The sequence below is a fragment of the Drosophila hydei genome, unplaced genomic scaffold, assembly GCF_003285905.1.
Source record: "Drosophila hydei strain 15085-1641.00,03,60 unplaced genomic scaffold, DhydRS2 tig00000364-arrow-arrow-pilon, whole genome shotgun sequence".
NCBI lineage: Eukaryota > Metazoa > Arthropoda > Insecta > Diptera > Drosophilidae > Drosophila > Drosophila hydei.
Genome location: NW_022045718.1, coordinates 166,699 through 192,611, shown reverse-complemented (window position 1 = coordinate 192,611; position 25,913 = coordinate 166,699). Strand labels below are relative to the sequence as shown.

General features: G+C 33.7%; 1 protein-coding gene across 1 annotated transcript in view; it reads left to right on the top strand.

The window, feature by feature from the left end:
* The window catches only part of LOC111593779 (lachesin), a 33,309-nt gene extending 7,726 nt beyond the window's left edge, over positions 1-25,583 (top strand). The window contains exons 2-10 of the mRNA XM_023306796.2: positions 394-1,011; positions 6,229-6,335; positions 9,545-9,761; positions 11,781-11,939; positions 12,050-12,178; positions 20,700-20,850; positions 20,937-21,079; positions 25,014-25,142; positions 25,348-25,583. Of these exons, the coding sequence (XP_023162564.2) occupies positions 711-1,011; positions 6,229-6,335; positions 9,545-9,761; positions 11,781-11,939; positions 12,050-12,178; positions 20,700-20,850; positions 20,937-21,079; positions 25,014-25,142; positions 25,348-25,583 (1,572 nt within the window). The 5' untranslated portion in view covers positions 394-710. The remainder of the gene's footprint in view (positions 1-393; positions 1,012-6,228; positions 6,336-9,544; positions 9,762-11,780; positions 11,940-12,049; positions 12,179-20,699; positions 20,851-20,936; positions 21,080-25,013; positions 25,143-25,347) is intronic.
* Positions 25,584-25,913: the final 330 nt, after the last annotated feature.

Sequence of the window (25,913 nt, the reverse complement as noted above, 5' to 3'; positions counted from 1 at the left end):
AGAAAAGTTATAAATTGTATGGAGAATAGATAATTGTGAACATTTCATTATAAACAATATTTATTTAATAAATATATATTTTTTTTTAATTTTAAAGATATTTAATATTCTAATTTTCAAACAATTTGTTTTTAAAAATACTAAATATTTATTTAAATAAAAATTAAAAAAATACAAAAATATATATTTGTTAAAACTTCATTATTTTCCAATATTTCTAAAATTATATTAAATTATAGCTTATAAATTTATTTATTTTATATAGATCTTATAAAAAGAAAATCTAATATCATAAAAAATATATTTTTAATTTAGTATATAATAATTTAAGTTAATTATTGTTAAGTGAATTTTAAAAAATAATTATAAAAATTCCTAAAACATAAATTCCAGTGCCCACAAAATATCTCAATTCAAATGAGTTCCATAAACAATTATGTTCAAGTTGAAATAAACTGAAAAGAAACAAACACACGCAAAAAAAGTGGAGGAAAAACGAATTTGAAAAGCAAAGAAACAAAAGTAAAAAACCAAACTCAACAAACCAAATTTTCGAGTCGAGCAGCTGGCCAATTTGAGTGGAGCTGAAGCTGGGCTGGGATAGGAGAGCAGGTCGCGGGTGGCTGGCGTGAAGAGATGCACTTAAGCCAGGCCACGAGGCCAACGTCGGTGCTCCTGGCTGTGGGTAGAGGCAAGAATACGGCAAGTTGATGTTGCTGCCGTCTTGGCATCTAATTGGAGCCCTCCTTGTGCTAACGGCAACAGCGGGGGACTCCAGCAACAAGATCATACTGCCGCAGATACTCAACGGCAGCATCGGCAGCGGTAGCAGCAACGGAGGCGCCTTCGGCGGCAGCAGCAGCAGCAGCAGCAAGCATCTCACTGTTAGCAAATCGTCGGCAGCCGCAACAAACAACGGAGGCGCCACAGCCAATGGCAACACCATTCTTGGCAGCAACGGTGTAATTGTGGCCGGCGGTGTGCCCAATGTGCCAGCATCGAATTTAAATAGTGAGTAGAAGCCTCGACTCGAGTCTTTTTCGTATATTTAGAATCTATAACAACTGACTAGATTTATTTAAATTCTTAGCTTTAAAAAATTGTTTAAAAATTGATATAAAATATAGCTGAATATCTTAGTAGTGATTGACAGCAAAGACGAGAGTATGTAAAATGTGCGTGAGGTGCATTTGAAAGTGTTTAAACATTGTTGAGTTTTTTAATAATTTTCTCATTTTCAATTATTCTAAATAAATAAAAATTCACAATTTTTTGAGTATTTATAATATTTACTATTAAAAATCACAGACCTCATACTGTTCTCTTGAAGCATAATCAATTTGATTAACATTTTGGGAAATATATATATATTAATATTAAAATATATATTTATATATATAAAATATAAAAATAATATATAAAAATACCATTAACAATCACAAATATTTAAGCATTAGAATTAAAACAAGATAAAAAATTTCTCTATTAAAAAAAATGTAGAAAACAGAGGGAAGAGTAAAAGGAAAAGGGTTGAAAAGAAAAGAAATATGAAAAGCGATAGAGATAGATAGAGAGAGCTGTAAAAAAAATTAGGGAAGAGAAGATATGAGGAGTTGGGAAAACAGAGAAACTTTCTTGAGCACTCGCAGAGTATTTGCTAGTCGTTCATCGTGCCCTTGTAGATGCATCATTTCTTGTGATATTGTAATTTGCTGCACAGTGTAATATTGCGTACTTATCTTGGTTATCTTTATGCCAGTTACGCCCGCTGGGCAGACATCAGGGTCTGATGGCATCAATAACACTCGGCTTGTAGGCGCGGACCTCGGGCAATCATATTTGCAAACACACTGACAGCGCAGCCAGATAGATAGACAGAGATATACGGGTGTACGAGCAGCGAGGTGGGAGCAGGGGCATTAATTCCAGCCGCGGGTCATAAGTGATACACGGCTATATGCCAAAAATTGAAAGCTAGCAGCTGCACAGATATGCGGCGTGAAAAAAGGAAATCGGTGACAGCGCTGCGAGCGCCAGAAGCACAGACAGAGTAAGACACAGAGAGAGAGAGGGAAAGGGAGAGATAGACAGATGATGTTATGGTAAGGTAGGAGGCATCACTTCACACAGACACACATAGAGGGAGACACACACACATATACATTCATGCTCATGCCGGCTGTCATTGTTCTCAGGTGCAGCTGGAACAAAAACAACGCAAATGTCGCTTAACTGTGCGCAAAATTCATTCAGGCAGTGCAATTTATGTCGCAACAAGGCAGCATCAGCCACAACACAAAGCACCCACTCGCCCCATCTCTCCCTCTGCCTGACTCTACTGACAAGCCCATCAACTACTGCTGGCCAATATCAATGCCATGCCAGATGTTAAATTGGTTATATAATAGTTGCATATCTGCAAGTAAACGATAGAGTTTCGAGTTAATTGACTCTGAGAGAAGCAGTTCGATACGTTTAGTATAGTAAATTGGAGAGAAGTTAAAGCTATACAGAGTTATTTGGCTTTTGAACATAACTTATAACTAAATCTTGTATATTAATAAATATTTTTATTACTTAAAATTTTTTTCAATAATTCTGTCTAACAAATATTGATATGTTTTTCAAATTGTTTAGATAAAAATATTACAATTGCATACTTTAATTAAATAAAGTAATTTATAAGCAAGGAAAAATATAAATAAATTGAATAACATTTTTAAAAAAAATTATATTTATTTAAATAGCAGAAAAAATATTTTTTTTAAATTAAAAAAAAATTGAGCTTTATTCATTTATTCATCACTTGATCTGATTTCGAATAAAATTAAATTGCTAAAGGGAAAATATTTGTATATTTCTATATTTATAATTTAAAAAAAATTAAATTTAAAGAGTTTAATTTTCTAAAAATAAAATATTTCAAGTTTAATGCACGTAAATTGCTTATCATTTTTTTCTATTTATTTAAATTTAACTATATAAGCCCACTAAAAATATATGATATTTTTGTTATTATTAAATAATATGTTAATTCATGTTGTAGTTCATATTTATATTAAATTATCAATTTTTCCAATATTATTATTATAATTTTTAAGCTTAATTGTAAAGAAAATATATAGTTATTTATTTATTTTTAAGAATTTGGTAGCTTATTTTGATTCATTTTTCATTCTAATTCGAATCAAATATTTTGAATAATTTCAAATTAAATTTGTTGCTTAGGGTTTTCTTTTCCAAGTTATTCAATGAAAATGTCGATAATATTTTGCATTTATAATTTGTTTCGAAATTTCTTAAATTATAATTTTCATTTGGTTGCGTAGAACATCTGCGAGTTGCCTAACTGCGCGTTGACTGTTGGCCCCATTCGCCATTCCCCATTTTGATAGTGGGTGCAGTAGTTTTAACAAGTGGGCGTGGCTGTGGGGAGCGGCGTTTTGTTGCGGGTGTTGTTTGCTGGCTTGGTCTGGGGGCCTTCGCAAAATTTATATGCAGACACGCGCTCTGGCGCGAAAATTGCAGCTGGATGAAATCCCATGATTATGCAGAGAATTTGACGCTGTTGCAAAAAGGTTGCACGCTCGACTTGTAGCAGCAGCAGCAGCAGCAGGAGGAGGTTTCCATTTTTTATGCCACTCGTTTGTTTGTTTTTTTGTTGTTTGTCTTGTTGTCTGTTAATTCAAGTGCATGAGGCATAGAATGGAAAAAAGTGTGGCACGAATGTCATGGTTACATTTGCCTCAAGGCGGCTAATTTATACCGCCTTCCACGAAGCAGTTGATGTCTCATAATTAGATGGGTCGACGCGTGTTGTGGCCATGGCCAAATGCCATGTGTCAAATGAGTGTGGTTGAACGTGGGTCTGTGTGTGTGTGTGAGAGTGTGTTTAGACTCCTGAGGCCAGTTGCATTGGCAACGCGCACCAAATTGTATTTCGTATTGACTTTTGCCTTGTGCACTATGCCACAACAAATACAAATGTGTGTGATGGTGTGTGCACGTGTGTGTAATATTGTGCTTATGCCTGGCAGGCATTATAAATAGCTAATTAGGCTGCAGTTGCACTTTAAAACTGTTGCTGAAAATTAAACTTAATTAAACTTCATATCACGCATGAAAAAAAAAAATTCCAAATTTATCTATTTTATTTTTATAAATGTGATAAAAGTAAATATGTCTTTTTTTAATAAGTAAAATTCAATTAATAATTTTAGATATTTTTTTAGCACTTAAAAAATAAAAAAAATATATTTAAAATAATTTGTTTAATATGACCATTTTTATAGATAGATTTAAAAATATAATATTTCTAAGAGCTAAAACTGAAATATAAATTTATTTATTTATAATTTTTCATTTATAATGCTTAAAAAATATTTAGAAAATCAAAGGAATCTAACATATTTTCCTTTTGGTTTGTCCTCTTATGTAGAGAATTGAATTAGTTCAGCACAAACGTGGAAATAATTATATGTTTATCGTTATTTATTTATTTAATAAATAAGATTTTGTCAAGCAATTGAAATTGTCGAGCCAATTATGAACAGATTTCTTAACCTTCAGCCGTTCGCATGGTCGTTGCCTTTTGGGCATGTGATTCAATGATTGCACAGCTAACAAGTTAATTGAATTGCATTGGCATTTTATTACGGCTCAAAGCGATTGAATTCAATTAAGCAAACGTGAGCATAAGTCTGATAAATGTTTTCATTGGCAATTTTATAGCATTACGCAATCAAGGCGCAAACACACACACATATATACATACTCAAGTAAAAGTAGAAGAGTTGCTGGCTATTAAGAAGCGTCGGACAGTAGCCAACGCACACAGATCTTGTGTGAGCATAATTGCTGCCAAACAGTCAAGAGTTGCAAAGTAATATCCTTTAGGGATATATTTATTACCTTTTTTAATATGAGAATCCTTTGCCACGTGTAATCCTTTTGTATTCAAAGTAGATGCTCGCTACTCTTGCTGCATCTACTTTAAACTTAATTGAATTGTTTATTTACAATATTTTCCTTTGTGCAGGCCGCAAAATTTAAGCCTTACAATAAAATGAACTGTATTAATTCAGAAAAAATAATATATCTTAAAGTAAAATATTTTATTGGATTTAAATTACATTCATTTTTGCTTTACATGTTTTTTTTTTGTGAATTTATTTATATATAGTTAAAAACCACATATAATTATATATAACTGTATTTAAGAACTTCATGAAATTTTTATATTTAATAAAATTACATTTTTAAATAAATTTTTGAGCTCAAAAGAGAGCTTTAATTAAATTTAAATTAAATTTAGTAAGTAAAACAAAATATTGAACAGTTTAAAAATATTATTCAATTATTCAATTGTTAAATATTTATTTAATTTTTGTTATAATATATTTAATATACTTAATGAATATTTATTTACTTTCTGTTTTATTTTTTTTTTTAAACATATATTAAAAAATTTCAGATTTATTTTTATTTATTATATATTAAATGATATTTTAAAATGTTTAATTTATTAAAAATATAATTTAACATTTTATATGAAATTCTTTATATATTAAAAAACAAATACAAAATGTAATATAACTTTTCCAATTTCATTTAATATAGTAGTTGAATTTTCATATTTTCATATATTTTTTTATACATTTAATTAAGTGTATTGGCGTTTCGGCTTGTCGCTAGTCACTTCAGTCATTTTATTTTTAATGGCTGTTAAATTGAAAAGCATTTCCGACAAGATTTTCAGCCAGCCGCCGTTTAATGCGTTAAAAAGAATAAAAAAAGAGCGAGAAGAAATTAATAATTTAATGTGAGCCGCGAGGAAAAACTCGAAATGAAAACTCAATTTGAAAATGCAAAAAATAATAAAACTCGAAGCGTGAAAATATTTAACTTGTTGATATTTATAGCAAATATAGCCAATGTGTTAACGTATGCCACCTTCTCTTCCTCTTTTTGTTGTTGTTTGCACTTTCGATTCAATAAAATTTGATTGTTTCATGCAACGGTTTCTATTAGTATTTTTTTAACAATTAATTTGATGCAACGGACTGAATTTTCGCTTATGCAAATTTGGGTAATATTTTTTGACTATATAAAGCTAATTACAGGCATAATCAAAATTTGCATAATTTATAAACATATGAATAAATGGACGAACATCATTTGACTAAATAATATACTAAATAAATGCTGTTTTTCTCGTATGCTTTGCAGTTGTTGTTGAAGAACCCGAATTTACCGAATACATCGAAAATGTAACTGTACCTGCTGGACGTAATGTCAAATTGGGTTGCTCGGTTAAAAATCTTGGCTCATATAAGGTGAGTAAAGTGCGAAATATTTAAATATTAATATAAAATTCTGTATAATTGAGATGCAATATCAAATGTTTGTATGTATTTCTTTGTATAATGTGTGTATAATGTATTTCTCAAAGGGGAAGTTTGTATTAAAGAGAAAACGATGTGAAAATTATTGCAGGAATTAAATATTTCAAATATTCATTTAGTTGAACGCAAATTCTTTGTTTTGTCGTTCGAATATTATCAATTATATTTTGGGTATTAATACACATGGTTAACTCTATTTCAGCAGTTGTTTGAGCCTTCATTAATTTTTAGCTGTTGAAGCTTTTATTTAGATTTGCCATTTGCCTTATGCATGACATTTGTGTGAAAATTGTTTAAAAATGTTAAGCTTTAAATGTTAATAGACAGTGATACAAGAGGAAAGAAGTTGTGATTTGGCGAAACAGTCAACTTACAAAATGTGTGACTTAATACGACTCCATAACATTTTCTGTGAGAACAGCTATTCATTCATGCGAGGCACCTTAGGCAGAATAAAATGATCTGATAGGGGATCTTAAATTGTTGATAAGAGAAAAGCTGATGCAATAATTTGAATGATATGCTTTTCCATACGAAATGCCATGCCAATTGTCATGTTGGTTTTTATTGAATTAGCTTCTGTCATTACTCCTTTTTGTATCTCTACGAACCTTTACTAATTATATGGAATTCCTAGATCGAAGCAGCAGCATGATCTGTCCAATCTCCCTATTCTTCAGCCACACATTATGTGACATGCCTGTAATATATTCCTTGGCGCATATTAAACTCTTTTTATTCACTTCTCTTTGTCTGCTTAACTAGTTGCCATGCAGCTTGCAGCAACAAATTCACACGTCTCTGACATTAATATACAAAACCAATTTCAAGTCCTGCACTCACGCTGCTCGACCATTCCAATAGCTGCTTAAGAATCCCACTTAACGAAGTGTCGAAGCAAATTCTTGGATACCTGTGCATAAACGCACATTTAGTGGCTGTTTTTCTACTCGCTCACTCGCTCAGCCCTTTAAAAACTATTTAATAACATCTAACGTCAACTATATATGTATATAGCATATATATATATAAGGGTTAGCTCCTACTTCAAGCCGCACACGTAGTACATGACTGCAATTTCACAGCTCAGCAGCACGAGAGAAAAAAGTGTAAAAGGAAAACCGGAAGCGAGAAAATTGCATCATAGTGTCGCATATAAAAATAAACTCGACTGGTTTCATGTGCGTTGCGGTGCGTCCATGTGTGTGTGTGTGTGTGTGTTTGTGTGTGATAGCTATGAATTACACGCAGGCAATAGATGTAAGCGAGACGCTGGCTGTCAGAGCTGCTGAGCTAGGTTTGGGCCACAGACACAGCTACTTAAACATGCCATCAGCTAAACCGAGTTGCTCCACGCTTTTTGCTACCTGTCGAGCAACCCTGCCCCTGCCTCCTGTCACCTCCCCTGCCCAGTCCCATTTTCATTTTGGCCATTTTATTTAGTTCATGCACGTTTCTTGTGTCGTCAGCGCTAGTTTTCTTGTCGCTCGCATTTACACCTCAATTTGATTCTATTTCCTGGATATGGCAAGCCCCCAAAAAGGATGAAAAAATACATTCAAGATATCAGGTGGCACAGCTAGCCTCACCCAACCCCCTCCCCCACCCTCCTCTCTCTCTCTCTATCAGTCTCGCTATCACACTTTAGCCTTAGCTGATTTGGGCTTAGCTACTCGAGTCAGCTCTTCGAGTGCTTGGTAATGATGCTGCTCTAAGGCAGCGCAGCGCATCATTTCAAGTGCTTTTGATATTCATGGCCGTGTTCCCCATTTGCCTTGGTAATGATGTGTCTCAGCTCCGGCTAGCTCTTAGACCTTTGCTTTCGCCAAAGCCATTTCAACTTATTTGCTTAGTTGAGCTGTGCACACGGCGTATGCGCAATGCGAACTCTTAATTAGTTGACTTTTACTGTCATCTTCATATTGAATCTGCTGCGCTTCACTTTGCCCTTATCCCTCGCCCTTTTATCTAATTGCATCAATCGCCTTTCCTTTCGCCCCTTTTGCTGTCGGAGTAATCAAATCATTATCGCTCATTACACGCTGATTTCTTACGAGCTGCTTAATTAATAAATCATTTTACTTTTTTCTACTCTTTTTTTTACTCTTGCGATATTCCATTTTTTATTCGCTAAACCGCAGGAAAAAGCAGGGAGAAAGCTGCGGCAGAAGCAATGACTGTTAGATACGCTGTTTTGAGAGGAATTCTCAGAAAGTCGCAGTAAAGTTTTATGTCTATTAAATATTTGTATTGCATATTACTTATAGAGCAGACCTTAATACTTCATTATCCTCTCAAATTTATTCAATTTACAATCAGACCTCATTAAATTCCTGGAATATACTCGAAATGCTTTCGTCTACAGTGTATATAAATGCTAAATGAAGCATGAAAGGACGAAAAGGACTTGTTTTTGTTGATGTGCTCTCTCTCCTTCTCTCCCCTCTCTTGCTTTTTCAGCTTGATTTCGCTTTATTAGCGCCGTTTTATGGAACTTTTTGCATATTTGTTTAACTCTTGAATGGCACTGAATTTAAGAGTTGTAGATAATTACGTTGAGGTATTTTGCATATGTTTTACTATTAGTATTGTGAATTATATTAATTAAAGTATTGTGTCAATCTGGTTAGATAAATCTATTAACAATATCTTAGAAATTCCCAATATTAGGAAGATTTGATATATAAAGAGATAAGTTACTATTTCTCTGAAATCATTCAAAGTAGAATTTTTAAGTAAAAATTCTAGGTCGGGATTCATAAATGAGTGGTTTTTCTAACATCCGTCTGTCTGTCTGTCTAAGTTTATAATTAAAATTTATAAGCCTAATTAAAATTTATAAGACCTAGGTCTGCCTTTAACAAATAATAGATAACCGTTAACATATCGATAACTGCACACACTTGCATAAAATTGATTGACATCGATATACAACTTTCTAGCTCTGTCTGTCTACATAAAATATTCAATTAATCATTTTCAGTTTGGGAAGTTATTCTTAAGTTTTAAGTCTTCATAGATAACTATAACATCGATTAATATTAATATTCAACTTAAGTTATATAATCTATAGCCCTCCAAATATCTCTATATAAACATATAAATTCCCTTTCCCTATAATTTTCTTTCCGTTTCGTCAGGTCGCTTGGATGCACTTTGAGCAATCGGCGATATTGACCGTGCACAATCACGTGATCACGCGCAACCCGCGCATCAGTGTCACGCACGACAAGCACGACAGGCATCGCACCTGGTATCTGCACATCAACAATGTGCACGAGGAGGACAAGGGACGCTACATGTGCCAGATCAATACGGTGACGGCCAAAACTCAATTCGGCTATCTGAATGTTGTGGGTGAGTAGTTGTTGTTGTTGTTGGCGGGGTCAACAAGGGTTAACATCTAATCAGCAGTGCCGCAGAGTCGGGCCGACGCCGCCCTGGCGCAAGAGTACACACGAAAATCCTGTACAAATACGCTGCGAATTAAAAAATAATTTATATGCCTTAAAGCGTGCACACAGCGCGAGAAAAAAACAAAAACCAAAACTGAAGCAGCAGCAGCCGACAGCAAAGTGTGTGTGTGTGTGCGCGCGTGTGTATGTGTGTGTCCAGTGTACAGTTCAGTGAATCTTTTGGCCAAGCGAAATTATTTTCCCGCCTGGCAAACAAAACAAATTATTAAAAATGCATTCGAAATTCGGCGAAAAGGGAGCGCAAATTTTTAATTAAAAAATTATGTGCAACAGTACAAAAAAATTCAACTTTTAAAAATGGTTTTAAAAGAAATATATATTTTTTTTCAAAACTCACTTCGGCATATTTAATAAAAACGAAGTCTAATCAAAGAGACGAAATTGCTTTTCGTTGTATAAAACAATTGCGACAGGTGCAGAATATTTATCAGTATCACAAAATAATTGATATGTAAATATATATGTAAATATATATATAAAAGATTTAGTTTAAAAAAATATTAAAAGCCCAAATACGAAATAAAAACTTCATTTAATATTTTTCAAAAATTGTAATACAATTTTATTTAGTTTTCTTAACAGCAATTATTTTATAACTTATTTACATATAAGAATTATTGTTTTTAAAATCTATAATTATTAACAATGTAAAATAATAAAAATAAATATTAATTCTTTTTTGAGCTTTAATTTGAAGTAAACGGAAACATTTAAATACTTTAATAAATAATTGAAAAATAAATTTGTAATTTATGCGAGCTCTGTGCATAAAAATACTTTATGAGCTCAATGCATTATTAATTTTTCATGTTCAAAATATGTATATTTATTCATTTTTTAAAAATATTTGTTAGATAAATAATATGATAAAAATAAATAATATTTTCAAGAAGTTTTTTTAAGTTTTATTTTTTAGCTCAAGGCCGTGGCTATGTTTCTTTCAATATTTATAACTAAATATGAGCAAAATTAGATCTTTAATAACACAATGTATATATATATGTATATCTATATATATAAATGTATGTTTAACATATATATGTATCTGTATACTTAAATTGCAATATTAAAGATGAGAATATTTACATTTGTAGCTAGGCTAGATTCCTTTCCTTTCTTGGCCAGTCTTTGTTTTGCGCTTTCCACAGAAGTAAAAAAGTTTTAAACATGAATGGAAATTTCTGCACATTTATTCTAATAAACAAGTGAATTGATTATTATTTATTATTCATTGAAAGCTATTTAAATAGATAAATTAAAAGCAAAGAAATCGAAGCTTAGAAGGGTACATAATACTCTGTAAAGACGGTATTTGCAGCTAAACAAGTGCTCTTAAAATTATAAACAATTGTCTGATATAACATATAAACGTATGTATATACATATATATATATAGATATATATAAGTATGTATGTATATATATTGTAGTAAATTTTGTGAATTTGGATTAATTTCAAAATATAAGCGAAATAATTATGAAATGCATATTGAAAGCTGATAGAATTAAAATTGAAAACATTTCAATTGCAATATCCTGTTGCACACACACACCTAACCACCTAACCACCCGCCCACACACACACAGGTGCATACATATTCGCAAACAATGCAATTTCTCACCTATTTTAGCTTTTTGCTGCTTTTTTGGTGGCCATAGATATATGTCCATGAGTTTCTATATGCATGTTATGAATGTGCAGCTCTATATACATACGCACATACACCCACACACACACACACACATACATATATTACGGAGCGTAGGCGCTTTAATCTTAAATGTGTCCGGCGCATTGTTGGCGCTGTAAGCGGCTTAGCTCTACAACATTTTAGTGTTATTTGTGGTTTGTTGGAGTTACTTTAAAACTATTTCGGCCATTTATTTGCTACTCGTTGCAGTGCCACCGAACATTGACGATTCGCTGAGCTCGAGCGATGTCATCGTGCGGGAGGGCGCTAATATATCGCTGAGATGTCGGGCCAGCGGCAGTCCCAGACCCATTATCAAATGGAAGCGTGATGATAACTCGCGCATAGCCATCAATAAGAATCACATAGGTAAGTGCAAAGGTAACGGACAGCTGGCTAGCATATCAGAGCAGCTGCATCAATCATTTAAGAGACTGCCTTCATCTCTCTCTCTCTCTGTTTGTCTGCATGCGCTGCAGTGAATGAGTGGGAGGGCGATACGCTGGAGATAACCCGCATCTCGCGCCTGGACATGGGCGCCTATCTCTGCATCGCATCCAACGGGGTGCCCCCAACGGTTTCCAAGCGCATCAAAGTCAGCGTAGACTGTGAGTATAATAACGGCAAGGGGAATGGGTATGGGGGCTTAAGGGGTATATCAGCTTTTCGCTTTTGCTCTTTGACTGTTTGTCGAAGCGAAAATGATAAAGTGATTCTTTCCTGCTGCTGAACAGATTTTTGCACAACTATTTACCAAGCACTCGCAGCGTTAACACAAAATCTATAAAAAATTGTGAGAACTGCGAAAAATTGTGCAAAATTTGTGCAAACATTGTGCAAAAACTAAATACAGTTTTTATAGCTTATGGATTTGGGTTAGCTACCATTTTCAATTTGTTTTTCGTTACGTGTTGACCAACAGCGTTTGATGGCTAAAAACTACCTTTATAAATTTGTATAGCTTTTCCTCTATATGCGTGTGTGTGTGTGTGTGTGCGAGTGTTGTGTGTTATTTGTACTGTTGTCCCTAGCAACTCATATTTCCATTTCGCGGCTGCGGATTAAACTTGATCTGATAGTGGGTCACATGGCAGGCACAGTGGCGCCAGACACAGCGAACACGCTGTGAATATACAACTAAAGTGTTTGATTTCGACTAACATTAGTATACCTATACCTACATTTTTCTCCTTATTATTAAAATAAATTGTACAATATTTATATTTTTTTTAAATTAAAAAAAAAAAAACTTGAGATAGCCTTAAATTAAATTAAACATTTGTGTATTATTTGATTTATTTATTTTTTACATACATTAAACATTTACGTACTTGTTTAATAGGTTGTATCGAAACTTTTATATTGATTTTTAGATATTAAAAACAATTTTAAACTGTTATTAACTTATGTTAAAAATTCTGAAATAACATAAATATTTAAAGAAAAAATGTTATAAAGTAAAATATAAAAAATTACTAATATAATAAATATTTAAAAATGGTTGCAAATTTGAAATTAATATATACAATTTTTTACAAATTTTTTTGAATGTCTCAGAAATTTGTAAAATAAATGGAAATCAGAGAAATATTATAAAGATCATATTTAAAATAAAATGTTTAAAAACATGTTGGAAATTCTCGTATTAGAAAATATTTCACATTACTCTCGTTTGAATACTTTTGACAGTCCATAATGAACTGATTATTAGCTTTAATTGTCATCAAATAAGCTCTTCAATTATAGCATATATTAAACTATATGAAAAATTCAACTTTTATATAACAATGACAGCAAAAGAACTTATAAAATAAAAAGTTCATCGTCTTAATACTTAATATTAAATACTAAATATAATAGTAAAATAAATATTTTTTTTTATTATTTTTTAATACTATAATCAATAAATTCTTACCTATCCCTATATATTACATAATATATAATTTATAAATGTAATTAATTATCTAAAATTAATAATCTTAAGAATTCCTTCTGAACAAAATCAGCAACAGCTTATCCAAAGACTAATCACATTTCTATTATACGATATCTGCTAATAGTAACATCTTATCAGCTTCCAGCGTATTTAGCCCCATGCTGGGCCCACTGTCTTTGACTGATTGCATTTTGAGGCCCCACTTGTGGCTGTTGCTGCAGTTTTTTGCAAAATCTCACGTAAAAACAAAAACAAAGGCAAAAACAGAGAAAAGGAAAATTCAAAACGAAACAAAGTTCAAATCAGTGTGCAGTTCTTTTTAAGATTTATTACAAGCGACAGTCAGTCACATCACATGCTGTCCGTGCGCTGTCATGTCAGCAGCAAGGGAGTGTGGGGCGGGCATGGCAGCCAGCGTTGTGGGCGGTGCAGTGGCAACGTCACAGAAAATTTGCTCGTTTGCTGTCACTTAAAAATGCCGCAAGCATAAATCTATTTTGGTTTTGTGCACGACATTCATTCGCTTGCTAGCCAAACAAAACAGAACCGAATCCAAACTCAGACCCCGAGGCCGCACACTAGCCAACACTAGCACCAGCCCATTCCCTGGAGAGCTGCAAAAAAGTGCAATACAAATTACACGTGTGCGAAGCGAGAGCCATAAAAAAGTAAGTCGAAATGCCTGATTGCTGCAGACATACACTAAAAAAAAAGCAGTGTATGCGTGTGTGTGTGTGTGTGTATTTGTGTGGGTATAGAAAATATGAAAAGACTACTTCAAAGTGCTTGGAAAGCAGCAAGAAAAAAGTGCACAAGAACTAAACAGATTTGCCGCACAACGGATTGTTTGGGCAGGCCAAACAAACTCGTTAAGCTGACATAGAGAAGTGTGTGAAGCAGTTATTAAATTCTAATTGATTTGTGCGAGACTGCAAATAAGCAGTAATAAAAGCTATTAAGCATGATTTTATATTTCAAAAATAGTAAATGTTTAATATAAATTGAGAAACTGAGAAAGCTAATTTATGTAAATTAAATGCCGAATTCTAATTCAACGTGAACTTTATTTTATTTTGAATATTTATATATTTAAAAAAATTTTAAAAGAAAACATTAACAGAACTCATGGAAAGTGGAAAATTCGGAGTATAATAGCTTTGAGCTAATGTATGTTAAAAGCAGAAGGAGGCGTGGCAGACTCCATAAAGTATATATATATTTAATTAGGATAGAGCTGAGTCGATCTCCAGCTGTACTTAAATTTAAAATAAATATTGATGTATGCCTTAGTAAAAGAGTATAATTTATTATCGATAGCTTACCACAATTATCGATGAAAATCGATAGTTTTATTTCCTTTTTTTAAACATAGCTTGAATGCTGCAAAAGATGGAAAATATCAAAAAATTTTCGTAATGATTATACATATTTTGTTTTTTTTTTTTCTGATTATAAATATATAAAAAAGTCAATCAAGAAGAAAAATTATTCAACAACTAAGCAAAGCGCTTACTTATGCGCGCTTATGTATATGTGTGAAAAGGGTTCCTTTGCTAGCATGGATTAATCAGAATGCCACCTACTTTCAAGGTTCAGGGTATATCCTAGTCAGGCAGTCCCGACTAGAGCACTGTTATAAGTAAATTCTTACTCAAAGTAAAGTCTAGTATTTATTGCTAGCCAAACCTTAAGCGCATTTAAATCTTCAATATAAATACCTTCAATCAGCAACTCAGATGAGCTTTACAAACACAACTTATTCAGAGCCAACAATTTCTGTGCAGCTTCTCGCTGAAAGCAATTTCACGATTTCGTCTTCAATTTCTCATAAATATACTTTGTGTGTGTTTTGTTGTGTGTTCGATCATAAATATAAAATCGTACGCTGATTTTAAAAATTGTCAAAAACGTATTTTCAAGCACACGAAAAGAAAGAGCGAGAAAAAAATGGAAAGATATTTCGTCTGCCAGAGCAACCCAAACAATTTGTTAAAACAACTGTGACAGCTTGCATATGTCCTTTAGCCAGGACACACACAGAAACTAACTCTCTCTCTCTCCCTGTCTCTTCTTGCTTGTTTATTTCTGTTTTTACTATATTTTGCTCCATGTTTGTACGTTTATTGTGGCGTGCGTTGCTTAACAAACAGGAAGCAACAAATTCAGCTACTGTTTCCGCTTAGTGTTCGTTTGAGTGTATGTGTATGTGTGTGTGTGTGTAAACCAGTTTGTTTCTAACATTTGTGACTGCATACTGATTTGCTTGCAGCAGCAGCAGCAGGACATGAGGACAACATATGCTGCGAACGACCCTTAACCTGCCCCACTTCAGCAAAAAGAAAGCAAGAAATAGAAAAAAAAGAAGTAAAATTTCTTGGGGCCAACTTAAGCAGCTAATTTGGTATGCAATCCAGATATTTGGCATTCATATTATTTCTTTTGGCTTTTTATACAATTTGTCGGTACTTAACAGAGCTTTAAAAAAATCCCAATGACTGCGTTCGACTGGCTTTAATCACTAAATCTCTAGAACCGGGTATGAAAGAGGAATTCGAAAGGATTTCAAATGCTTTTCAAGCAAATATCTGTGGAACTTTCTTTCATATTTGAGATTAATGCGAATATTACAAAACAGTTTTCAAGCTATCAGCTTATGCAGTGAGATTTATTGAGAGAGACATTACAGGCAGCTGTCGCCTTCAAGTATTTGGCCAAGTTAAGTGCCTGGCGAAATGGTAATGGCTCTTGCTCTGGCTATATAAATGAAAACAGTAAAGCACTTGACTTTAGAGGTACTCTCGACATGCTGACAGGACAAGCATTTGCAGCATTTCCTCTCCTGAGCTCCAGTTCCAGTTCCAGTTCCAGTTCCACTTCTTAGCGCTGATTTAAATTACAATTGAGTGGCGACAATATTGTGCGAAGGCGGCGAGAGAGCGAAGCTGCTAAGTGGACAGCGAGTCGGGTAGCCAGCTAAAGAAAAGGGACTTGAGTCAACAATAATTTAGTCCGACTGGGTGAGGGGGCGTGGCTGAGTGGCTTGCTGTTTGCGCCTCAGCAGTCCGAGGACATTGAGTGACAGTTTTGTCTGGCAGTCTATAGAAAATTGCAAGGTGCCATTGGCTGAGTGTAAACAACTTGAAAATTAGCAGTTAATGAAGCCTCGTTACGGTCGCAGTCGGGGTTTTTGCAGTCAAGGATTACCGTTCAAGTGCCTTGGCTGGGCTTGCCTTTGTTTGGACGTTGATTGCAGCAAAGGATGTTGGCGCAATATTTGTGCGGAATTAGTGTAATGGCAAATGGACAAGATGATGGCAATGAGCTGATTGCATTGCGATTGGCCCAAAACGAGACAGGTGAATGGACCGTAAAGACAGACAAAAGGATTGGACGCAGCACGTGCTGCCAGAACTTCTTGAAATTGGCTTGAAACAAAGACAATCTCATCTGATAATGTTGACATGCTTTGCATTACGAGTCTTGATTTAAAAACTAACTTCTTACGAGTTGTGCATCGATGAAGTGTCTGACAATTAAGTGCCTTTCTATGCGATTTTCAGCACTGCTTAAATTTATGTGAAGTCATTGTATATGGTGCAGTGGCTGTCACTGGGCTTGTAGCTTACTTACCTTTCCTTGAGTTGATCATAACGCCTCTCTATGCAATTCTCATGCTAAGAGAATTAATGCAATTGTAATATCTGACTTGATTGATTTTCTACTCTAATCAAATAGAGTTTTACTTTTGATTAGTTTTTCATTTAAGCCTTTCTATGCGATTTTCATTGAAAGTTAAATTTTTTTTGCTCTATAAGTAGTCATTGTAGCTCAGCTATAGCTAGCTATCAATTGACTTACAGTTTAATTGTAAAATGTCAAGTTTTCCCAAGCTCCCCTCTATGCAATTCTCATTATCACTAATTATGTCCATGTATCAACTGTTAATATGTATATAAATTCAGCGAGAATAACAGGCTTTGATCGATTTTTGACTAGAAGCAAGCTGACTTTTGCTTTTGATTAGCTTTTACTGCTGCCTTTCTATGCGATTTTCATGATTGCTATAATTTGCTAAGTTATAACTAGTGTTTTTTGATGAAGTATCTGAAGTAAATGTGAAGCTTATCCTTTTATCAGATGTCCATATTGCCTTTCGCTGCGATTCTCATTACTGCTTTAGACATTTACATACTTAACGTGATGTCTGTCTATGCGTCTCTGTATTTCTTGCCGTTTTTATTGATTTCCTTCTACTACAATATGCACAGTATGCTTTTCTGAGTGAATGGAAAGGCATTCAATAAATCTTCTATATAATTCTATTGCACAAATTATAATTATCTGGGCATTTTGCAATTCCAGCTTTAGTAGTTGTAAGTTGTCTTTACCTAATTTAAAACCAGAATTTTCTACTTCTGACAATTTCTTTTTGCAATTTGAATAATTTTATTTTGTTATAACCGAGCGAACTCTCTATCTTGCTCTCTCTCTCTCACTCTCTATTTTACTTGACCAATGCAGCTCTTCAATTCATTTTGGTTAGCCTTAAAGTTTCTTCCTGCTGCATATTGACAAACAAAGTTTCAAGTCCAATTTATGCATGCATACATATACCAACATATATATATATATATATATATATATATATATATATCTATGTATATACATCTATGTATCTAGACTTTATTTTTGTCTTTGGCTTATGCAAATGGCGAGTCGAGCCAGATCTTAAGTATAATTTTTTATGCAACTGATTTTCATTTAAATTGAGAGCCAAGACAAGTCACGAGGCTGCGCCTTTTCTTTACCCAGGAGAAAAAGTTCGCCATAGTTTGCACACACACACACAAGTCACACTCAAACTGGGTAACAAGTGAAAAAAGAAAAAACTATTTTTTCTTTCAGCGGTCGCAGCTCATGAAAAATCTTATGAATAGCATTATTCAGTGTATTTTGCTGGGTCTTGTCTCTCCCCTGCTCTTCTTCTTCTTGAACATCTTTCGAGTCTATTTGTTATTTGTGTGCATCTGTTGAGCTTGCAGCAGCATATAGAAGGACACCTATACAAAAATTCGTCAACCGAAATACTTGAGCGAAAGCCATATAGTCGAATCGCTGAGCGAACTTTTTGCCACACTTCGAATGCAGTGCGGCGCACAATTTTAATTAAGATATTAAATGCGAGTGGCAGTTGCTTCTTTTTTGCCTCTGCTCGCACTAATGAACCTGCTCCTTATATTTTTCTCGTTTGTTTTTGCATCTGCCATAGTTATTGTCGGTAGCCTGTGAGCCTGTCATCATCATTAGGCTGAGCGCAGAAAAAGTCCTGGCTCTATACACAATGGCTGCTGCGGCTGCTGCTGCGGCTGCTGCTTTTGTTGCTCCTCCCTTCATTCATTGAGTTTGCCTTGTCATTTCGCTGGCTCTTTTACCTTTTGTTGATTTATGCGAGCCACGAGCTGGCAATTAAGCTGCGGCTCAAACCTGAAGGGTTCTTCTTCAAGCCTCTCACTCTCTCCCTCTGCCCTGCGACTTGCTCTCGGCTAATGCCGCTGCCGGACCAATTGAAATTTTAATCAGCTTGAACACAAATTAGCGTCGTTTTTATGTTTATGAATTGTGGCCATAAGCCTTTTGGCACAGCTCGTCGAACACCTTTAACCACACTTTCGTTTTTCTGCCCCCTTCCTGCTTTCATTCAGTTTTTTTTCTTCTGTAATGTCCTTAATCAAAAGGATATTAAGTGTCACGCAGCTTAAGTGTGACAAAATGCGCAACTTAATTAACTTGTCAAGGGGTTAAACGACCTGACTGGACATTAAGTACTTTATAGTGTTGGTTAACGCAGTAAACAAAGCCATTGAAGGCCCCGAAGCTGTCAGGATTAACACAGAAAAATTGACAATGCTTTTGGGCTGGCGCTAATTGGATACCTTTTGCAGTGCTGAGACCATAAAGATTATGTAAGACAAGGAAAGAATTATGGCTAACTGAATAGAATAAGTCTGCGAGATATGAAAATATAGTTAAATGCCTTGTATCTAGATATGCAGTTCACAATGGTTTGCGTAGTCTTATGGCTTTATGGAGCTTGTGATCTGAAATTCTTTACATAGAAGATGATTGCAAATCTGCTTAAAACAATATTTCAAAAGGCTTTTTAATCATACTCCGTGAATGTTCAAGCATGTCAATGCTTCCATTCATAGTGCCAGACTAATGGCTAATCAAATGCTTAAAAAAATTCTCATTAGCTATAAATATTATTGAAAACATTTGCTGGCTTTTGTGTAGAAGATTTTTCTTAGGTAGCAGACACTTTGAGAACTGAGTGAGCTAAAATATTAAAACGTTGTTGAACTGCTCCTCTATTATTTATTATTGGAACTTGTTATCAACTAGAAACATGCTTTTTATAAATAAATATCTCCTTCAAAAATAAGGCATATCTGTTGCTGTGCCAGAAATCTAATTAGAGCGTAGATCACATATGCCTATACACGATGACTTTGAGATGGTTGTAAATTATTAAATTATTAAAATTACTCAATGCCCTTAAAGATAAACGAGTAAAGGTTTTAGATAAAGGACTCGATAATACAACTTGATAAAACAACGAATTTGCAACCTACGTTAAAGCTAAAAATGTCCACAATTTTGCTCAATGGAATTGATAATTTGATGACGTATACTTGATATTATTAACAATACAGCAGGACATACTAAAAACGAGATAATTAAAAACATAATATAAATGAACATAAGATATCAAAGCTTTACTATTTAAGTTACATTGAAATTTGGCTTGTTACAATTTTTATTAAATAGTTTTAAATGAAAAATAAAAATTGAAAAAAAAAAAAAAAAAATCTTATAAAAATAAAATTTACTGAACAGAAACTAAACTTTTTCAGAACTGTTAGACTTTTTGTTGTAACAAAAATTATTTTTATTGAAATCAGAAAAGACATAAAAATCTTATAAATGAAAGCCATCGTTTCTTTATATTTTTATTTATATATTTATATTCTTTATATATTTCTATTATTTATATATTTACCATATATTTATAAATTAGAGCTAGTTCTTTATGCCTAAGTGTTTTCCTACTTTGTGTTGAGATTATAGATTTTATAAATTTATTCAACAGCTTTAACTAGATCTCAATAAGTCTATCTAAATGTTCTCTACAGTTCCGCCCATGTTGCTTATACCACATCAATTGGTTGGCGCACCCGAAGGTTTCAATGTAACCATCGAATGTTTCACGGAGGCGCATCCCACATCCCTGAATTACTGGACACGCGGCGAGGGACCAATCATACATGACTCGTTTAAGTACAAGTAAGCAATAGTCTTCACTGCTCGAGTTTACTTTTCGGCTAGTCTAACAACATGGTCTGCCTGCTATTATTTCTTGCATTGTCTAGAGTCGAGTCGAGCGTCGGCGTGCCCGCTTACAAGACCCACATGAAGCTGACAATTATCAATGTGGGCAGCGGGGACGATGGCATCTATAAGTGCGTGGCCAAGAATCCCAGGGGCGAGACGGATGGCATTATACGATTATATGGTGAGTAAATAGCTCAGAGTTTCTCAAAAAAAAAAGAAAAAAAACCATGCGACATATTTAAGCACTCAGCAGTTGGCACTTGGCAGTCGGCACTCAGCGCGCGGCACTCGTTCAAAGCAATTTCGCAGCTTGTTCAGCAAAAGTTGCCGTCAAATGCATTTTTAATTGTTTGCCAAACAAAAGTTGCGCAAAACTGAACCGAACTGAGAAGCACCAGCCGCCTCCGAAGCAGAGGCAAATATGTTGCGCATACGCAGCGTAGCACATTTTATGCGGCGTATGCTAAGTCAGCATCTGAGCAAGTTGCTCTGAGTAATTTATGTTGTTTGTTTTAGTGCAAAATACTTAATTAGTAAGCTGCGTTTTCATGTGTGTAAATAATGGTAGGAATTGAAAGAAAATAATGGAAGTGAAATATATTGATGAATCAAACAGAAGATCTCATAATTATTCTCATTATGATTATTACTATCATTGCTATGCTCATCTTCTCTGTCTGACTCTCAATATTATTGTCGTTTAAGGTAAAATTAAATTTCATTACTATTCTCATTATCATTACTAAGATTTCTATTATTATGCTCATTTGTATTGACAATTTCCAAATTTTTTTTAATTTTATATAATTCTCATTATCATTATCATAGCTATTAACAATTAAAAGAGCATTTTCATTACTAATCTCATTAGATTTATTATCATTATCATTGTCATTAGCAATATCATTAGCATTATGTTCATTTTATATAATTGTTATCATTATCATTGACATTATAATGTTAGCTTGCATTTTCATTGTCATTATCATTGTCATTAGTATTCATCTTAGCATTATTATCAACAGGTTTTTCTTTTTTAAAATTCTCAGTATCTTTGTTATTCTAATATGGAATAGTATACATTACCTTTCCCATTATCATTGACATTAGCATTATCATTATCATTATCAATATTCTCATTTTATATAATATGAATTAACATTTTCATTAGCATTCTCATTTGCATTAGCATTATCAATATCAATATTTTAATTTTTTATAATTGTCATTATCATTATCATTGTCATTATAATGTGAAAAAGCATTTTCAATAGTCATTAGAGTTTTCATTATTATTGTCATTAGCCATAACATTATTAATAGTTTTATTTTATATTATTGCATTGTCATTACTAATCTCATTAGAATAATTATCATTATCATTGTTATTAGTATTCTTATTATTAACACTTTCATTTTATATTCCCATAAAAATTATTTTGAATAGTTTTTCTGATTAACATTTTGCTAATAATCAAAATGTTAATCAGAAAAACTATTCAAAATAATTTTTATGGGAATATAAAATGAAAGTGTTAATAATATTTTATTATGATTTATAACAATCATTATTATTATTATTATTATTATTATTATTATTATTATTATTTTTATTATTATTATTGTTATTATTATTATTATTATTATGCTTAACATAAGTATATTTTCCCAGTTTAACCTTTATTTTTACTTTCAAAAAAAATCAGCAAAAAAAGCTTAACTTTGCAATACTTATTTTTAACTAGACTCGGGTATATAATTTAGTTAATTGTAGCACTAGGATATGCCATTTCGCTGAATCTTCGGCAGCTTAAAGCTGCCCTCGGCAAATCCATCACGTAATTAAACTTAAAACGTGATATTAACTCACAACTTGAGCTGCAAAATTGAAGCGTTGCCTGAAATAAAATTTAAGTTTTGCTTGAGACTTGCAGCACATGTGGAGTCAAAGACTCACTCGCCAGCCGCGCCGCCCCACCGATTCGAAACTTGTGCAAGGACAATCCGGCGTGTAGCCCAGCCCAAGCGATTCCACACCTCAGGCACAGAGCACGTGACTTGATTTCCAGTGGCTTGATTATGGCCCAGTCCTGCTGCCGTCAGTTTTTGGCCAAGCATCGACCAGGGCATGGTAAGGTGTTAAGCATTCGTCTTTCACTCCAGATCGCGCCCTGTGCCCTGCTTCTCCCTGCGCTAAAAAGTTCACGTTTCCTGGCCAGGCAATTAAATCGCTCCGTTTCTGGGCTATTGCGGTTGAGATTTTCTTTTTGTTCTGGCTTTCGCCTCGATGGCTAAATAGCTGGAAATTTGTCAATTCGTGTTAAGGCCAATGCGGCACTTTCTCAATATGCCAAGGAGCTGGCTATTTTTCTTCTCTTTTTTCTTCTCTCATTCTCCTCCACCTCCTCCTCCTCCTCCTTGGACATGAATCTCTTAATTAGTCGAATCGGGCTTAAAGCTTCAGAGCTCATTAGATGTGTGCAGCATTTGTAGCTGACAATTAATGGCCTTAAACCTGAAGGTTTCGTCTAAATTGAACTGTTTACAGTTATATAAAAGTATATAAAATTAAATGCATATACAGTTAGAGTAAAATTTTTGTATTGTGTTAAAACTAAGTCTAAAATATGTTTCAACAAACTATTAAAATTCATATTATTTATAATATATTTTTAATAAAATATATTTATTAATATTTAGTTATCTGTATGAGAGAGAGAGAGGGTATACAGTTATTTACATTCATATCGTATGTGATTTATTCTATTCAATTTGGCATGTCGGAAAATCAATGTTTTAATTAGTTTCTAATGAGATTGCTGAATGAATATTCAATATTTAATAAAATAAGTACTATCATATGGCCAAAAAGCGTTTGACAATCAAAATGATTTTGCATATTTAAAATGGTTGAAACAAACGTGCTGAATAAATTTCGCTGTACGGCATAATTAAAACGTGCTTTAATTGAAAATACATATGGTATACGCATATATGGATATCGAGGATGTAACTGGGGAAAAACTGAACGCTTAAATTACATAAGCCAATGCGAGGGGCCCGCTGAACTGGGACAGGCTATGGGAACTGGGGACTGGGAACTGGGAAAATGTGCATATTGTCACATAATGAAAATACAAAATAATTAGCATTTTGTTCTATCAAGTCGGGCGAATAAAATGTGTATATAACTATATGCATATATTTGGGGTGAGTTGCGAAATAACAGACAGCACGAATTTTAAATAAATAGCATAAAAAATCAAATGCAATGAGACGTGCGAAAAATTGCAAAAATTGAACAATTTGCATGCAAATTCCATTGAAAACAACAACCAAAGAACATACATTTCTCTGATGTATAAATAAATATAAAAATAAGAATATGTAAATGAATTATAAACAACAAATGCTAAAAAAAAGACAAAAAAATAAACTCCAGAACAAGTTCAGTTATTGTTATCGTAATACAGCGAGAGTGAGAGGGACAGCGAACAGAGCAAGTGGATCTATTTTTAGAGTTAGACATTTTTGTTGACAATAATCAACTGAATTGAGAGATGCGAACAAAAAGAGTAGCAAGCGTACCAAAAAAACAATTAAATTTTTTTGAAGAGCGAAAGAGATAAAAATAGATGTATGAATTGACAATACGAAGAAAGCAAGTGAGCAAGCGGAACGACAAAAGTTGTATACCATTTATAAGGGGGAAAGGGAGCCAATCAAAATGCAGAGAATTCACTCAAGTAAAAGTGATTGGCTGAAGGTGCTCGACTAAGCAATAGGTTTAACCATGCGTTGCATCGCTGCATAAGACATGTCTGATAATGAAGAAGTTAATGAGAGATTTTATTCGTAGCAGCGTATACAGAATATATATAAATATTCACAAGTAAATTTTGACTAATTATTTAATTTATAGAAAATAAATAGATATAAACTATATATTTTCTTCATATTTACATACATATAAGTAGGTACATACTGTATAAGATAGAACAGTTCACTTTTTCACAGATATAAAATACTCCTAAACTTACAAGCTAAACAAATTATTGATCTGTCATCTAAAACATCTGTCTTTCTCTATCTTTCTCTCTCTCTCTCAAACACAGTTTCGTATCCACCAACGACCGCTTCGTCGGGTCTCTACACAAGTGAATCGCATTGGGGCGAGGGAGCCAACAACAATTTCGGCTATGGCAATTCAGATGCGACGCGTTCCAATTACGGACAGGACAAAAGTGAGTAGAACTTGAGCCTATCATCAACATAGCTCTCCGAATTGCCTGGCACCCTGCTCGTTTTACCCCAACACATTTATTTTTATCACTGTATTTGTCTATCTCGTTTTGTATTCCCATCTTAAACTCTCTCGTTTTCTCTCTCTCTCTCTTTCTCTCTGTCGTTCACTTGCGCGCTGTCTCCCTCATCATTATCATCAATCAGATACGCGCTATCAATCGAATTTGAATGAAATCGGTTTATCAGAACAAAAATCCTTCCTAGATAAAACGCAGAGTACGGCAAACGGAAATGGTAATGCACCCGGCGTCGGCAGCGACAGCGGCGCCGACAGCGACGCCAACTGCGCCGTGGCCATAGCGTGGCTAGCACTGCTCCCAACATTGTTAACAATGGTGCGCGGAGAGGTTTGTGCAAGACTTAGCTTAAGTGTGTGTTAGAGCTACATATCTCGATGATATATAAGGCTAGCATATAAACGATATATACATACATAAATATATATATATATAATAATAAAATATATATATAAAATAAAACAAATTACTCGTATAGCCCCTAGTCGAGCAGACCCTAGTTATGATCCGCCCCCCAAAAGAAAAAGTGCGCAGAGCTTGCGTCAATCTATATTAGCTTATCATATATAGATTATAAATATATATATACGTTTATATATGTATAGTTACACTTATATAAACTTTCACAAGGGTAAAAACAATTGCAACTTAATTTTGCTTTAATGCTGTGCTTCAAGAAGTAAAGAGAAATTA